Source organism: Sylvia atricapilla, chromosome 5, assembly GCF_009819655.1.
Source record: "Sylvia atricapilla isolate bSylAtr1 chromosome 5, bSylAtr1.pri, whole genome shotgun sequence".
NCBI classification, from domain to species: Eukaryota; Metazoa; Chordata; class Aves; order Passeriformes; family Sylviidae; genus Sylvia; species Sylvia atricapilla.
This window is the reverse complement of record NC_089144.1, coordinates 10,427,021-10,444,174: the sequence shown is the minus strand read 5'-3', so window position 1 is coordinate 10,444,174 and position 17,154 is coordinate 10,427,021. Positions and strand designations below refer to the sequence as shown.

General features: G+C 41.5%; 3 protein-coding genes across 7 annotated transcripts in view; all 3 read right to left on the bottom strand.

Annotated features, from left to right (window-relative positions):
- The window catches only part of SYPL1 (synaptophysin like 1), a 362,670-nt gene that overhangs the window by 165,042 nt on the left and 180,474 nt on the right, over positions 1 to 17,154 (bottom strand). The window lies entirely within an intron of this gene.
- On the bottom strand, positions 645 to 2,755 carry EFCAB10 (EF-hand calcium binding domain 10). The gene is made up of 4 exons (XM_066318697.1): positions 2,597 to 2,755; positions 1,854 to 2,018; positions 1,505 to 1,589; positions 645 to 1,038 (listed from the first exon to the last, which is right to left on the bottom strand). The coding sequence occupies exons 1-4, from the start codon at positions 2,694 to 2,696 to the stop codon at positions 1,002 to 1,004; spliced, it is 387 nt and encodes a 128-aa protein (XP_066174794.1). The 5' UTR covers positions 2,697 to 2,755; the 3' UTR covers positions 645 to 1,001.
- The window catches only part of ATXN7L1 (ataxin 7 like 1), a 112,478-nt gene continuing 105,149 nt past the window's right edge, over positions 9,826 to 17,154 (bottom strand). For 4 of the 5 annotated variants that reach the window (XM_066318676.1, XM_066318678.1, XM_066318679.1 and 1 more), the window contains 2 exons: positions 15,654 to 15,728; positions 9,826 to 12,494 (listed from right to left, as the gene is read on the bottom strand). In XM_066318676.1, the coding sequence (XP_066174773.1) occupies positions 12,453 to 12,494; positions 15,654 to 15,728 (117 nt within the window). In that variant the 3' untranslated portion in view covers positions 9,826 to 12,452. Of the gene's footprint in view, positions 12,947 to 15,653; positions 15,729 to 17,154 lie in introns of all 5 variants that reach the window. The other variant, XM_066318677.1, reaches the window with a different exon arrangement.

Below are 17,154 nucleotides of genomic sequence, written 5' to 3'. Positions count from 1 at the left end.
CTTGGTCTAGATTACTTATTCCAAGCAAAAGCAAATATCTTGTAATATATTTATTTCTTTCATCTCTGTATGCTGAGAGATTGTTTTAATCTAATCTTATGCCTTATCCTATACAGTTAAAAAAAAAAATCAAAATGCTGCTGACTTGGTGTTGAAGTGTGCAGATCTTGTTTTCCATGGCCACCTTGCCACTGCATTTGGAACCTAAAACTGGTTTATCTCTAATGAATAGTCTGCCTCGTCAGTGTTTGCTGTATCATTCTAAGGAACACAGAGTATTTACAGTGTAAATGCATTTTTGTACAACATGGGCTAATGTTCCCTATGAACTGGTCAGTCTTCAGTTAAACACAGATGTTTTACATCTCCAAATTCCAAGTGACAGATGTTCTGTATTAGAATGTATATAATCAATGCAGAAGGAAGGAATATGTCAGTGTTTTCTTCATACAAATTAAGATTGTATTTTCTTTGCCAGACTATCTCCTATTTTTTTAAAAAAAGTCTCTTTATAAATTGCATAGTGTGTGCTAAGTTTGCAAGTACCACTTGGAAGTGCTAACTACCTGTGGATATTTGTCATAACTTGTTGAAGTTGTTTTTTCCTTAAAAATACCCAAAAACCAAAACCCAGCACAAGCCCAAAAGCCAACTTAATTTTATTCAGTTGTGAGCCAACAGGTAACAATCCTTTACTGTAAACTATAACCTGAAGGAGGAAACTACAAAATACTATTTCAGTTGCATAAGAGATCTCTACTTCTTTTTTTAACCATCTAATTATATTAAGAACAGCAATTCTTAACGATACTCCCTCCAGTGCTGGCTAGACATGAACACCTTCTTGTCATTTGTCCTTTTCAGCTGATTGCTCCTCTGAAGGGTGAGGGAGATGAGGAAAAGATACTGTTGCCTAAAAGTGACTCTTCACAGCTGTCAGATCAGAAGAAAAATTGGGGAAGATGCCTGCTTTTAATATATATAGCAGACCACTGCTCAAACTAATACACAGACCAGCTCTCCAGCATCTTTTTCTTCCTAAGACACAAAAAGAAAATCTCTAGTTAGATAATGAGGATAATTAGTTCATTACCTTTCAGGCTGGCAACAGTTGCTAAAAATTTGCTCCTAGAACCACACCTTGACTGAGAGGAATTATTTGAACTCTGAACCTATTTCATGTCCAGCTGTGGCACCACCCCTGACAAAACAACAGGGTCTCACTATCCACATTTCTAGATCAGTATTTTAACCCCTGGGCTGTCCAATGACCTTTGCTCTGACCTGAGGGGCAGGTACATGAGAGGATCCTGAAACTGCAGTTTGGTTCACCTTACAGCAAGGCAAGAAGGTCTTTTTAATCTTCCTACACAAAGTGACACAGTCAAGCTTAAACTAGCAAGTCCTTTAATTATGTAACTTTGTAAATAAATCAATCTCAGTAAAATATCTCCTATGCATATCTACCCTCCCCAAACCCCCCCACAATTTCAATTAAACTTACATTCCTTCCTTGAATACATCCAGTGTGATATTCTCATCATCTTCTAGCTCCAAATCCTCAGTGCTCAGTCCCAAAGTTTTAAGAGCTAAAGTTAACAAAAGAAAATTTCTTATGCGAGTCTTTAGGACGACAAATTTACCTTTGAAGATGCCTAGATCTAACAGAAGGTAAACGTGTGTAGCATAACAACATGTAACTTAAATGTAGGAATCTTAACCACATGTAACTTTTTCAACTTCCCAAGTTCCAGGTCGTGTGGGTAAGTCTAAAGAATACAGATGGGTAACTCTGAACCTATTTTAATAATTCTGTGTGAGCAGTTTGGGTGAGGCGGGGTGCAGGGACGCACCTTCCCTGTACTGCGCCGGCCTGATGTGGCCCTGGCCCAGGACATCCAGCAGGCTGAACATGGCGTCCACGTTGGCCTCGTCCATGAGGAACGGGTACTCGCCCTCGGCTCGCCTCCCAGCCTTGACCCTCTCCAGCACCTGGATCAGGAACTCGCGCGGCCTTTCTGCAACGAGGTCAGAGTGCCCGCGGGCACCGTGCGCTCAGCCGGGGAGCGGAGGCCAGCAGCAGCCCTGGGCCCGGCCCGCGCCCTCAGAGCCGACAGCAGCCCTGGGCCCGGCCCGTGCCCTCAGAGCCGACAGCAGCCCTGGGCCCGGCCCGTGCCCTCAGAGCCGGCGGCGGCAGCCCTGGGCCCGGCCCGTGCCCTCAGAGCCGGCGGGGGCAGCCCTGGGCCCGGCCCGTGCCCTCAGAGCCGGCGGCGGGCCCGGCCCGTGCCCTCAGAGCCGGCGGCAGCAGCCCTGGGCCCGGCCCGTGCCCTCAGAGCCGGCGGCGGCAGCCCTGGGCCCGGCCCGTGCCCTCAGAGCCGGCGGCAGCCCTGGGCCCGGCCCGTGCCCTCAGAGCCGGCGGCGGCAGCCCTGGGCCCGGCCCGTGCCCTCAGAGCCGGCGGCAGCAGCCCTGGGCCCGGCCCGTGCCCTCAGAGCCGGCGGCAGCCCTGGGCCCGGCCCGTGCCCTCAGAGCCGGCGGGAGCAGCCCTGGGCCCGGCCCGTGCCCTCAGAGCCGGCGGCGGGCCCGGCCCGTGCGCACCGGGGCGGTGGAAGAGCAGCAGCGCTCCGAGGCGGTGCAGCAGCTCGGGCAGCCGGTGCCGCCGCAGGTACTCGCGGCTCTGCTCCTCGCTGGCCGCCATCCCGCGGTGGCTGAGGCAGCTGTGAGGGCACGGCGGCGAGCACGGCAGCCGGCAGCGGCTCCCGCCGCGGGACCTGCCCTCGAGAGAGCGGGAAGGGAAAAATGCCTTTCCTGGAAGTCGTCACGTTAGCACCGGAACAGAGACGCCTCGCTGCCGGCTGCGCTCCGGCTCTGCGGAGACCCGTGGGGAAAGCACATCACACGCGGGACTTTTAACACGCATGCAGGTGTCTGAGGGCCTCTCGATGCCTATAAATATCTCAAAGGCCGGTGCCAAGAGTCGAGCCTCAAGGTGAGGAAGAACTTCACGCTGAGGGTGGCGGAGCTCCGGAGCAGCCGCGGAGTCTCCCGCTCTGGAGACGTTCCAAAGCCGCCTGGATGAATTCCCGTGTCACCGGCCGCAGGTGTCCCTGCCTGGGCACGGCGGCTGGACACCGTGGGCTCCAGGGGTCTCTGCCAGCCCTGAGCGTTCTGTGACGCTGTGTGCTCACCTCCAGCCGCGTCTCCTTCCCCCGGCCGTGCCTCCTTCGCCTCTCGCCGTTCCCGGGCACAGCGCCGGTGGATCCCCGCGAGGGGCTGCCACGATGTTCCCGGTGTTCCACACCCGTACGAGGTGCGAAACCAATGGCCAGCCAGAGTAGGAGAGTTTACATTTTAAAACTATTCCCTGCAGAGACAGCAAATAAGCCTTTTGACTGTACTACCCACTGTTAACAGAACCACACTCAAGTAAAGCATCCCACTTAAAAAAAATAATTAGGGGAATCTATAAAGATATAACTATCTGCCATCAAATAAAACCAGACAATGATAAATGAGAATTTAGTAAAGAAGAACAGTATTTTTGTGAAAGGTCTAGCCCTTAATGTATCTATTTGCCAAAACTATCACAAGAATTAATAATAATAGAAGTATTATTAATAATAATTCTAATTAATAGAATTAACTTTTTTTTTCCTTAGATAAAGTGGGAAGAAGGCAGCATCTAAAGCTGCAGAGATTGTACACCATGTGCTGTCCGTATTCTCCAGTATTTTAGATTGACTGTACTACCTGCTCTGAGTCTCAATTAGGGCTAAAGGAACTGTAAGTTTCCAACAGTTGCCTCCTATGACAGTTGCCAAGCAGTGATGGAAACCTCCTTTTCCTAAGTAAAACATTCATAGTTATTCAATCCATTCCTGCATTTGTCTTTCTATTCCTTTCTGCAGAGTTTGCAAAGCATTAGGAGAAATTTTTTTCCCAGAAGAGAAAGGAAAAGTGTAGATTGAAATGTGGAGAAGTACAAATAGGAGAAGAGTTGGTCAGCAGAGGAGAAATAAAGATGTGAAAAATGCATTCTTGAAAATCAGAACCTAAGGACAGGAAGATTGACAGGAAAAGGAGCAAGTGGAATACTGGTAGGTAGGTGGGTCAGTGTTTGGGTCAAGGAAACCAGCATTTGGCAAAAGATGTTTCTCCTGTAGTACTCAACAAAGATAACCAGTATGAAGTATGCATTAAGGCTAAAATTTTAAGAATAAGTGCAGGAATTACAGATTTAATTGTGTCTCTGTGAGAAAAGGTTAAAAAAAATCACTAAACATAGCAAATCCCAATTTGATTTACAACTAGAAATGTATTTTTTAAAATTCTATTTCACTATTAAAGAAGCACAATTTATTTACTTGAAAAAATAGACTGATAATGAATCATGTATTTATTATTACGAATCATGTATTTATTGTTTACATAATGAACTATTATCTTCGGTTCATATCATGATAATATCAGCTATATATATGGAGCCTAAAAGTATGAAAGTTCAGGATAATTTGTGAGGAGCTCACATGGGCTATTGTTAAGAGAAATTGAACTTTTGGTGGCTGAGAAAAACAGGATTTGACAAACATCTGAAAGTATTTTGGTTCCAATATACAGATGCTGCTAAATGAGTTTAAATAAAGAACTGAAGGACCAAACTATTTTCATGTGTTTTAAGTGTCTTGGTTATATAAATCAGATTTGTTTAAAAGGCTTAATACCTGTTGTGACAGAAGCTGAGCCTTCTACAGAATATCACTAGTAATTTAAGCCTTTTATCTAATTTAATAGGGCTAAATAGACTACAATGAGTCTTTAAGAGTTCTAATGAAGAGAAACAGAGACTGCAGGTCAGATATGCAGCTGGCTCCAGAACAAGCATTTGTCTTGCAGGGGAAAACAGGCAGATGGACGTGTTCTTTGAAATGGGAGTGTCAGAGGACTGAAGTCTAGGGCTGTGGGAAAAGACAGGAGCAATACAGGCTGGGAAAGATCCCTAGATGTGTCACAGGCCTCCTGTGCACAGAGCTACTGAGAGCAGATCCTTTAAGGCTGCCTCTGCTGCTCCTCAGCATGGACTTTGGGAAGCACTCTGCTAGGGAGCAAAGGGCGAGCTGTAGGGATTGGTCCTGCCACTGCTGTAGCTGCTTTGGGAGAGCTCCACTGCACCTTCCCTCTGTGTGTCCCCAACTATGACACAGGGGAGCTCCTCATCAGGGGATTTTATGCTGTACACTTACAGAGGAAAGGGCTTAACTACAGAAATACTGAGCTTCTGAGTATTAATTATCCCAACAGCCAGAACCATTTTTTTGGGTTGTTTTTGCTGTACAGAACAGCAGAATAATTAAGTTGAAATTGTCCTCTGAAGATCATGTGGTCACTCCCTTTCCTCCTCAAACTGGGCTAACTTCAAAGGCCAGCTCAGGTTGTTCACAGCCTTGTCAAGTTTTTACTGTCTCCAGAATGGAGACCCCACATAATTTGCTCTGTGTTCCAGTGCTCAGCTACACAGCAATGGTATCAGCTTGAATCCCTGAATCGAGCCCAGCTTTTCCCATAGGCTTCTAGAGATGCAGGATAAGCAGTCCTTCACACAGATGTCCTGGGGATAGCACCTCACAGCCCACACCATGCCCAAAGCTCTGAGCACAGACCTCTCCAGTCAAAACCTGAAGCAAAGGCAGCAATGAGTGTCCCTCTGTCACTTCCCTGTCCTCTGTCACTGGGTTACAAAATGTAAAATGTAGTGGGGCCGACATTTTACTTACTGTTCCTTCCGTCTTCGTGTACTGAAACTGTCCTTCACATCCCTCACTCATTCCAGCTCCAGCTGCACTTTGGCTTTCCTGGTTCTGTTTCAGCATGCCTAGGCAGTGTTAATTCCTCTCGGGCAGTCCACTCCTGCTTCCACAATCTGTGTACTTGCCTTTTGCCTCTGACTTAGTCAGGAGCTCTCCATTCAGCCATGCTGGCCTTCTCCCATGTCTGCTCAGCTTCCTGCGGATCAGAATGGACTGTTCCTGTGCTTCAGCTAGTTCTCCTGGGTCAGTCTTCTGTGGGATTCTGCCAACAGAATGTCTGCAGGAGACAAAGTCTGCTCTCCTGAATTCCAGGGTTGCAATCTAACTATTTATCTTCCTCACTTCCCTCAGAACCTTAAGCTTTGCTATATTGTAGTTTCTGCTGCCAAGGCTGCCACCAGTGTCAGTGCTGGCAGCAGCCCTTATGTGTGAGCAGCATGTCTAGCACAGCCCCACCCAGCTTGTTGAGCCCTTCTGTCAAAAAATTGTCCTTGGTGTACTACAGAAGTAGCTGGATCACTTGTGCCATCCCAGTCCTCTCCACAAGAACAAGAGCCTGTAGTCATCAGTCTAAGTTGTGAATGTTGGCTTTTTTTTTTTTTTTTTTTTTTTTTTTTTCCCCCAGTCAGCTGAAAAATAAAGGCTAAGCCTGCCACCAGAAAACATGTACTGGGAAAAATAAATCAGGAATTACAGAAAAACTTCTTGCTTCTGAGTCAAGAAGTAAGAATAAGTCACAAAATGCCTAGTTTGATATCAGAAGACTTTACTGTCACAGAACTGTCCACTTCTCAGTTGGCTGAAAAGCCATGGAATTGATTTCCTGGAACTATGGTTGGACTCCTGCTGAAGGCAAAGGGGGAAAAAAAAGTCATTTGAGCAGGAGCTTGCATTCTTTGAGATATACGGTATATTTTCCTGTGTTAGTATGGCTCTTAGTCCATACCTCTTCAAAGCACAGATGCTTTTTTTCCAGCAGTACCAGTAAAATGAGTTCAAACTACCCAGGCTGGGAGAGATCAGAGGTCCATCACCATTGCCTCAGTGTCTCTGGCATCCCACAGTTCAAATAGATATTTTGAGCAGCAAAAAGGTGGGCATGCAGTTAGGAAGAAGTAAGGATGGACTGTGCATCTCCAAAGGTTTGTGTTTCTGAAGAGTAACCCCTGTCTTTTCCTGTACTTGACTGCAAATCCACACATCTACTCTAACTGTGGTCACTTCAGTCAATACTTTGTAAATGCAGTTACCAGGACACCCTTGCTGGTGTTACAAATACAAATCCTAAAGAAAAGTAACATGGAAGGAGTAGCTCAAGGCAAGATTATAAAAGCAACAAAAATCCCAAATGCCCAAGAAACCACACCAAGTGATTATGGGTCAAAATAAGAGAAAACCAAAGAAAAAGGAAGGCAAATAATTGCAATTTAAGAGCGGAGCTGACCAGAGGGGAAGGTTTCTTGTGTAGGCTGTTGAGAACAGCTTAGACCTGAGGCAAGATAGGTACTTATATATAAATATATATATTATGTATGTACTTATACATAATTATATATGTATATATGTACTTATATATAAATATATATGTATTCTGCACCTGTGGTGGGAAAGGCAAAGAGGTTGAACCTGTGTAGTAATTTTCCAGTAGTGACTTACCTCACCAGTGTCACAGCTCTCCAAATCAACACTGAGGAAATGTCCCACTGGGAAAGGATGATGGTTTCTCTTCTGCAGTGATGTCTCCTCCATCACCATTTCATCTGCTGCCTCAGTAGGGCCAGGCTGGAAATGAGCTGGGCTGCACCCGTGTTCATCAGGCCATTCACTGTACTTACACCAAAAGGCCTTCACACCTGTGGATCCTGTAAATGCACTTTATCCATGATGGACAGCTTTTCTGAAAACCTGCCCTTGTGGTGTCACATCGACCATGTTAGCAACTGCTCCAAGTTAATCAAACCCGGGTTGAATTTCAGAGCTTAACACGTCAAGTTTGGGAAATCGGCAAAGGGCACAGCTTTGTGCCCCATCTCAAATCCCTACTGGTGTCCTTACCCTCTAATCAAGTTCTCCTGGATCTTTGTTATTATTGCTGGCAAACTTCCCCTAAAGCTTCCCTTCTCCTTTCTGTAGGGACAACAGATCACAGACTAGAGCTAAATATTTTTGGGTCAGCCATAAGCAGCAAAATCCCCACACAGAAGAATCCAGCCTGTGTCATTTGTGCTGCATTACAAAATGAGAACAGGAGCTCAGTACTGTCTGCCATGGATCCTCCAGTCAAAGGGCAGACTGGGACCTGCTGCTGAATGATCAGCTTTAGCTTTCTTCTGCTTAGGAAAGTCTCTTTTAAAAGAAATAATGCATTTGCTTTGAATAGTTGCTTTCAGGAAGTATTCAAGGAGCAAAACAGCATAGAAAAATTTGCAGGAAATAAACATTCTTGTGTTCTGAAGTCTGAATGTGTTGTATGACTCTCCTCCAAATATTTCTGGAATCAGTATTTGGCATTTTTTCCAATTGTGAATCCTGACAGATTTGGAAGAATAAAACAGATCCTGGTTGCACACAGCAATGACTTTCTTCTAAAATAAATAGTTCCATGGTAAAAACAAAAGCATAAAAATGAGTGTGCAATGAATAAAGAAGTTACAGTGTGATCTGCTTCTCTCTAAAATGGGTGGTATTTAGAGCATGTTAGAGAATACAAACAGGAGAGGAGTGCTACAAGCAAAATACTTGTGCATAACCAAAAAAAGGAGGGGAAACCCAGCTCCAAATATGAGAACAGCTTATAGATCATACCAACAAACCCACAAGAGCTAAAAAACTACTGATTGATTTCTGGGAAGTAAAGTCAGTGGTCTTCAACTGGCCATAGGCAATGATGGCAAACATCAAATATATCAGCCATATTCTGTTTTCTTGGCTGTAGTTTTGATTTCTAATGGCTGCTAGAAATAGCAAAGCATCTTATGAACACAGTGTTACTCTTTAGCCATACACGGGGACCACTTTTATCAGATGAAACTTCAGCATCTACTGCAACTTTAAAACATTAATTTTTTTCTGTAGTGGAAAAGATTAAAAAAAAAAAAAAAAAAAAAAAAAAAAAAGCTTTCAAAATACAAGTATCTGAGATCAAGGCATTAATTGGACAGTAAAGAGGAAATTCAGGGTTCGTCTTTGTGACAGGTACCAGGAAGTGCAAGACATCACACAAAAAGCTGTTTACCTAGAAGGTAAAATTTCCCTCCTTCAATTCCCTTTTCCTGCAAGGCAACCCAGCTTCATACCTCCTCTGCTGGTTCTGAGTGTGTGCACACAAAAATACAGTTTGCAGTCCAAATTGCTTGCTTTTAAAAAAGGTACTGTAATTGTGAGGATCTTCCCTACAGTATCTCCAAGACAGTTTCCAGATATTTCATAAAAGGAGCATGAAAATGTCCATCTCCCCCAGACTGGCAGAAGAGGGTGCTGCGAGAGAAAACCTGCAATCCTCTCTGCAGAGCTGTCGAGCCAGTGAACAATTTAAGTCTCATTTGATCTGTAATTGGAACAGGCTTTGCACAGAACAAGAATCTTAACGCCTAGATAAGAGCTGTGGTTTTAGTATTAACGACATAAAAGACTGGTTATAAATTTGTACTGCCCATTGAAGTGAGAATTCCTAAATCTAGCAGCTGTAACAAAGTTAATTCTTACACTGATAAGGAATGAGAAAATGCATTCAGCTAAGCAAAGGAATTTAAAAATGCTTTATCAGTGCAAAAAACCCTCAGTAGCCGATTGCTGCACGTGTCTTGACATGTAAATACAGAAATATTTTAGACATGAATGCCAAAAATAATCCCAGGGCAATTCAGCCCTGTGCAGAAAGCTGGGCAGATCTTTTGAACTACCGTAGAATTCTCAGTGCAGGGCATCTGCAAAGTGTATTCCAGCCTCTGGGAAGAGAAAGGGCAGTCTTGCAATACACACCATTTTTGTTCTGTGAAGAGAAATAATGACAAACTCCATCTGTTTCTTACAAACATATAAATTATTTTATTTACAAAGCCATGTTACAAAAAAAAAAAATAATAATAAAGCAAAAAAACCAAAAAATACAATCGCTCACTAGAGAATATCTCCAGGCCCGGTGTTGAACCATGGCAGTATCAATCAGATACATGTTTGTTCTGGTTTTCCTTTTTTAAACTGTAAGCCATAGAATTTACTATTTACACCTACTTTAGACATTTATTCTGCTTACAATTATCACAAGCATGGAATGAATTCTATTTGATACTGCTAATACATAAAGGTGCAGGACAAAGAATGAAAATACTTAGTGTTACAAAATATGGATTGTAGAAAAGAAATTGGCTGTACAAGTATGGCATTTTTTTTTCTTAGAATGATTGGACATGCTTTCTTCAAAAGTCTTCTGGAAAAGGTTCTAAAATCTGTAGTAGGAAAGCACAATATAGCAGGTGCAAATTCATTTCTGTGCAACAACAGTTATTTAATATATCCCATGACTGACCAGCTATGCAAAACCCACAGAGTTTTGTTAAAGTGCCATGGGTCAACAGCATAACAAAATATAAGGTGTAAATAGAAAAATTTCTTTTTTTCTTCTTTTTTTTTAAAACAATAGTTCACTGAGAATCAGCAATAATAGAATATGCTGTATAAACTATTCTCTACAAAGGTCGATCAGCACTATTTACAATTGTTACATCGATACAAAAGAAGGCATACAAGTTATCCAAGTCGCTTTTTATGGCTGACGGGCCTATGCATTGCGTATGTGGAACAACCAAAGCTTCTGAGCCTCTATTGCTGGAAACAAATCACAAGGTTGTCAGGCAAATGGGGAAGAAAAAGAACTACGAGTGAATGCTACACTAAGAATGCATTATAGGCTGGTCCAGTTTGTATCCACTTGTTTTTTTTTTTTTCCCAAAGGTTTACTTCCATTTCATTTTGCAGGCTAAAATTTTCTGATACGTTTAAGTAAATAATGATTCTTTGATGATTGAAAGAACACCACGGGATTTTACTTCGTGCTTAACTTTCCTGAAATGCTGTCAGGTGTAAGCCAGTTGAAAATAAAATTTAAGCAGCATTCTAAGGACAGGCTCCATAATTCAGCTTTCCAATTAAAAGATGCATGGAAACAGCTAAAGCTTCCTAAAACTACAAAATTGCTCCTTCAGTCACTGATTAGCACTATTTCTCAGAAGCAACCACTGAATCTCACAACCACTGTTTTCCCTCAACAACTAGAAATAGCAGTTCATTGATTACAGAGGATGACTTTGTTACTGAGATTTTTAAAATCCTGCAGTTTTATAACTCAAAATAAATTAAAAAAATCAACATAGTACTGCTCCTAAAACTGAACAAGACAAAAATTGTGCAAAAATAACAAAGATATGTACACATTTTTCAGTCTGAAGAAATGTACAATAAAAACATAATTCAAAGAACATTTTAAAAATATAAACATTGCTTAAACTTTCCTAAGTTTCATACTGTTTCTGAAACTATACCGGTCAGTTAGCTCTGAAGTATAGCAAAACATAAATTATTACAAAATTAACACTATAAAAATTTATTTTAAGAATATTTCTAAACTTTTTTTCAAAGGGTCTAGCCTTGTTTATAATTGCTTAAACATTTTTAGTCTTAAAATTTGCCTTAACCCTTCTTTTTTTAAAAAAGAAAGTAGTAATAATCTCCCTATTTGCAGTCTCTCGCCTTTCCCCAAGATGTAAATAAACCAGCATATAAGTGCACTTTTAACACTGTAGAAATAAAAATTAACTCCTCTGTACTATTGTTCCAGTACCTAGTATTGGCTTCCTGATTATAAAATCTATATTTTATTAAAAAATTATTCAGTAATCCTATAAGAAACACTGTCAGTGCAATTCTATTAATGCAAGCCAATTTGCTCAAGTCCTGTCCTCGCGAACCCAAACTGCTCACTCAAGTTATCAAGTGCTGTGTTCTTAAGGGTCTGGAAATCCCCCAAGGAAAGGGGACTTGACACATTGGGCCCCTGATAACAGTAATTACAGTTTGGTGCAAAATTCTGCTATGCATTGATTGAAGTACAGATTCCTTAAGAGCCTGATCCTGGAAGAGGCTGAACACTCAGAATTCCCACTGAAATTATTAAATGCTGTAGGTACAGAGCACCAATCAGGATTAGTCCCTAAAGTTGCAGTGCCCCAGCTGTTTGCAAATTACTAAGAAATGCACTCAATTTTTATCCATAGGACAAGCTTAAATACAGAATTACTGTAATTTTTATTTAATGAAAAAATTTGGAAATCCTTGAAATAAATTCAAATCATGATCTGGATTTTTTTTTATTTTTTGGAATGTCCATTGTGTTCTGGTTAGGAAACAAAGGGAGCATTGCAACGCTAACAGCTTTAAAAGGCATGAAACATAACCAAGCAGAACGCACAGATCAGTGGCAAATACAAGTGGAAAAACTAAACAAATCACTATTACAGTTTTCTGTAAATTTAATTCTCTGTAAAACCACAAATTCATAAAAGATTAAATCCATCTGCAGGACATAGAAAAGAAAAACCCTGTGGAGTAGGGCTGCTGAGAGCTAGAGATTATAGGCTGGTTCCTTTTCCTTGTTATGGAAGAGTCCTTATTCTACCAGTCCGGTTTGATGTCTTCTAAAAGAGAAACCAGAGCCAGGTTCAAAATCACACAATGTCTTTTGGTATAAAACATTTCAATAATGTCTGTGGCTGACGGTACTCAAAGCAGGAATTTATTTCAAGTCCCTGAACTAAATTTCTTCCCTGTTTAGTGACTACATTAGACCTTTAAGAAAAGGAACTGCTTTGAATAAATGGCACGTTTCCTTTTGGGACGGTCTGATTTTAGTAAGCTTTGGTGAATCTCATGTTCATTAACTTGGTTATCATTACAAATAAAGAGCAGCAATTAGACGACAACTCTGAAGAATCTTTTCCTTTACACAGCATGTTTTCATGCACAAGGAATCCTCATACAGCATACACGTTGTCACCTTCCCTTAATAAAATGATCTAGTTACTCAGTATTTAAAAACCACTGCATACTGAGGTCTTGAAGTGTTAACACTTTCAGGCACCTAAAAGCACTATGAAGACAAAAAGACTTGATTAGTTAAAAACCTAGAACAAGAATAAAAGCTGGAGAAAACAAATTTTTAATACATACAGGCACAATTAATTTGACTATAAAACCACCATTCCATTAATTTTTGTTAAAGACTAAATAGTTTTTTGCATGGAAAAGTAGTATTACTTTTACTAAAGCAACAATAGTTGGAAAAACAGGCACGCTTTCATGTATACAATCCCTAGTTCAGGTCTCAAAGAGGGGCAGCAATATTCATATTAAACATAATTGAGAAGAATCAGTTTGAGTTTAACCTGATGTTAATGAGTTTAATGCAATGGGAGATGAAGTGTCAGGCCCACAGCAATTCTCATGGTCCAACCAATTCCACGGCAGAACCCAAATGACCTTCAACCCATGGAGCAAATGACTAAAAAGGAGCTACTCCTGTGACATCAAAACAACTACAGGCCACCTTCAGCTCACAACGCAATAAAGAGAAACCCTCAGTTATGGGTGGCAGGTGACTTTCACAGCACTGCTCTGTGTCCTCTGGCTCCGAGCGCCTGCTCTGGGGAGACCAGCAGGAAGCCCTCCAGGTGGTCACAGTACAAACAAGACTGGGTTAACAGCTCCACACAATTTTCCAAATGCCCCATTGTCACCCAGCCACTCAGTCCTGCGATGAGTTATGGAGCCCTCTTCCATCTCTTGAGAACAGCAGTCTCCTCCTCCCTTTGGCTCCCTGGGCACCAGCAGACAGCTCTGCCAGGTTGCCTGGCCGGGGAACACAGCGGAGGCGGTCCAGAGGACCTGCTCCATATGCACATTTAACTTGGCAGCTGCAATGCTTCCAAGTGCATTGTTAGAAGTCTGTTGTTGTGATGTATTCATGAAAACTTGCCAGATTTTCCAACTATAAGCCCTGGTGTATAGCAGAGATTGCCTACAGACCTTGCTTTACTTGGACTCCCTGATTATCATGGTGATAGCAACACTAACATTCAAAACAAGCTTGGCTTCCACAGTAATACCTTTACTGACATGGCAGATACTTCTAGATCCACTTATTGTTACCTAATTATTAACACCTTCATAATGAAATATTACAGCATAGTTTAAGACAGAAATTTTATTTAGAGACTATTCAATTGCTAGATTGGAGATAAAAGCTGCCAACAAAGCAGCTCAGATTTGACAGTGACAAGCATTTATTAAACAGAGAATCATTATTCATGCTTCCAAATACTAAAATCCTGTGTAATTTTTTTCTAAAAAAATTAAATAAAACTTAATATCAACTTGATTTTTTTGTATTTGTACTTTGAGCTCCACTTTCAACTACCAAACTGACAGGAACATATTTTTAAAAATAAAGAGTTTGCGGGGCTTAAAACAAGAAAACACTTCTATTTTTTATAAAGTTATGAAAACAGGCAGCTGAAAAGCTCTGCAATAATCTCAGTTTACACAGAGTTGACACAAAATTAATGTTTTGTACTCTTAGGTTTTCCCCACGGGATCTAGGCAACAGATCCCAACAAGCTCTGCTCCTCGGGTAGTGTGTATGTTATACTAACACAGGAGCAAGATGTTAAAACAAAAACAAGTTTTGCACTTCAGAGCAGTTTGTCACTGGCAGTTGGATGACAGCGTCACACAGGAAAATGCCACTCCCTAGAAGTATGAAGAAATTTTCTACTTTCTTTCCCTTCAGAGTAGTTCTTCCATACATATATTGCTTTGCATTCAGCAGTGAGAGAAAAAAAAATAAAATCTACTGTTTGGGAGTTCATCTCAAGATATGAGTGATTCAGAGTATTTTGAATGGGCATACAGTGGTGGGTTACCATTACTGTTCTTTTCCTGTGTCTACACAGCAGAAATTAAGCAGCACAACCATTTGGAATAATTATTCCAAATTCCAAATAATTATTATTCCATGCATAATTTTGCCAGAATACATAACAGAATTCTAAGACACTGGCTGTACAGAAAAATCCTCTGTATTATTTGTGAAAATACCTTTCCGAGGTGTGAAACATTTCCACACTAAAGAACTTGATATTAAAATCTTGATAAAGTACTAAACTTGGAGAGTCAAATAGTAGGGGCCTTATTAAAATCAATCAGTGTAGCAGTCCTCCAGACAGATGAAGGCTGAATCAAAAAAGCTGAGTTACAGCATTTATCATCATTATCCAACTCATAGTCTGTTTAAGAAGAACTCACATTACACATGGGTTACTTATGCTTTCAGATTAGTTTCTCTGAACAGTCAAGTGCCTCATCTTCTCTGTCCTGATTCTGCTCTCCCTTTGCTGCTTCACTTCTGGCCTATTTTTAAATGCTGTCCCTCCTGTGCCAGTCTGGGGACTCTGCTGTGCCATCCTGCTCAGCAGGAGGAGTTGGATAGAAAAACCAAGAGATTTGCTGCTGCTGAGCCTCTATCACCAAAGCAACAGCCACTGAACAGCACAGGAGCCAACCTGAGCCGTAATACAGGTGGTGAAAAACAAGCAAAAAATTTGTAATTCATAATTCTTGGAGGGGAAAATAGCTGGAAAAAAATTACATGAGAGGAGAAATCTAGTATTAGTTCACCAAAAGGCAGATTCTATGAAGAACTGTATTCATAAAGAAATTGTATTTTAAGGTTTTATAGTATAAAATGTTTCAAAACTGCTTGCAGACTACTCAAGTACACTTTTTAAAAAGCAACTTACTTGTCTGTTGTGTACTGGGTTTGATGTACTCGAAGGACTGGATTGTGACAAAGCTACACTGCTATTTTTTCCAATCTGAAAAACATTAATTGAGCAGTATTGAGAGGCATATTTGTCAACTGAATTCAGATGCTGGTGATGGCCTTCCCTTCCCTGTGTAACGTGGTACTAATCACGTTGCATTTGGACCACAGGTATTTTGCTACTGCAGAAGATACGCCTCAGACAGAATCACCATTATCTCTCAGAGCCTGTGTATTTTAAATAGTCTTAAAAGGCACATAAATACTGTTACAGGTCAGAAAATAACATACAGAACAGTTCCTCAGGGAATATAAACTGTAACCCCCCAACTCTCTAGACTGAAATACTGGTTTCTCTAGTCACTGGAGTCACTTAGAGCAGCTATTCAGAGAGCAGAGTGCTCCAGGTCATGGGATCCTCCCCAGGAGACCTTCCCCACTCCTGGGGAGCTTAAACCAAGTAGGAAAGCACCAGGGCATGCCCTAAGTTATGTAATCTTTCCCATATATCATTACTCAATAAAACAAATATTAATCACAAGAACCAAACTCCAGAGGTTCAGATTTGCATTTGTATCCATTTACTGCATCAGAGAATTTCTTTGGGAATGAGTGTAAATTGTAGTACACATACATACATTTTAAAAGTACTCTGTTATAATACTGCAATATTCCATCTGCTTGTTTCAATGTCTGTGAATTTACAGCACTCTGCAAGAGCAGCCTGTCATAGATTTTTCTACAGTGACCTGTAAACATGGTGTAGGTGTTTCTCTTGTGATACAAGAAGGGACACAGCTGTTGAGTCAGAGAAGTAGTTCCTCAGGGGTTACAAGACTGATAAAAATTAACCATGGACACCTGTCTGCAAATGGCAGATGACTGCAGCGTGAATAGTTGCTTACAAAGTCACTGACTTCAAGTAACATCATTTTAATCCTTTGATGGAGTTAGCAAGGACCTGTCTCCTGAACAGTGAGAAATGCAGCAGCCAGTTTCTTATTGGCTTGGTGGGGCTGTGGCTGTAGCTGGCAGGGCCTTCACAAGAGCAGCTTTCTCCTTCCCTTCTGCAGCATCATTTGTTATCCTGCCATTTCACGTAGAGTGAAAGGCAGCCTCTCTCTTCCTCTCCACACCTGCCCTTTCTCACACAGAGAATGTCTGAAATCATGTTCTCTGTTCACATTCTATCCAGAATAAATGTCTAAAGTTTTTATTTACAGCCGGTTTTGAAGGTGCTGCCATGGTCCTTGAAGATTAAAAGGATGAGCCTTTGCCTGTCACAGCTGTTATCTAGAGGATAAAATTCTTCAACTACAAATCTTAAGTAAAGATCCATAGCCTTGTATCAGGACACACCTGCAAATCTTTTTTCTCTACATACACCATTGCAGCATTCATAAACTCCTTTATAATAAATACATGTCCTCCTTTTAAATGGAGAAATAGTCACACAGGCTGAACAGGTACAGCACTCT

Bases quoted from the DNA above. Each gene is read 5' to 3' on its own strand.
- EFCAB10 (XM_066318697.1), bottom strand. From the start codon at position 2,696: ATGGCGGCCAGCGAGGAGCAGAGCCGCGAGTACCTGCGGCGGCACCGG. The intron at 2,019-2,596 runs GTGCGCACGGGC...ACCTCGTTGCAG, and splicing joins GCTGCTCTTCCACCGCCCCG to AAAGGCCGCGCGAGTTCCTG. The intron at 1,039-1,504 runs GTAAGTTTAATT...TTTGTGTCTTAG, and splicing joins GATGTATTCAAGGAAGGAAT to GAAGAAAAAGATGCTGGAGA.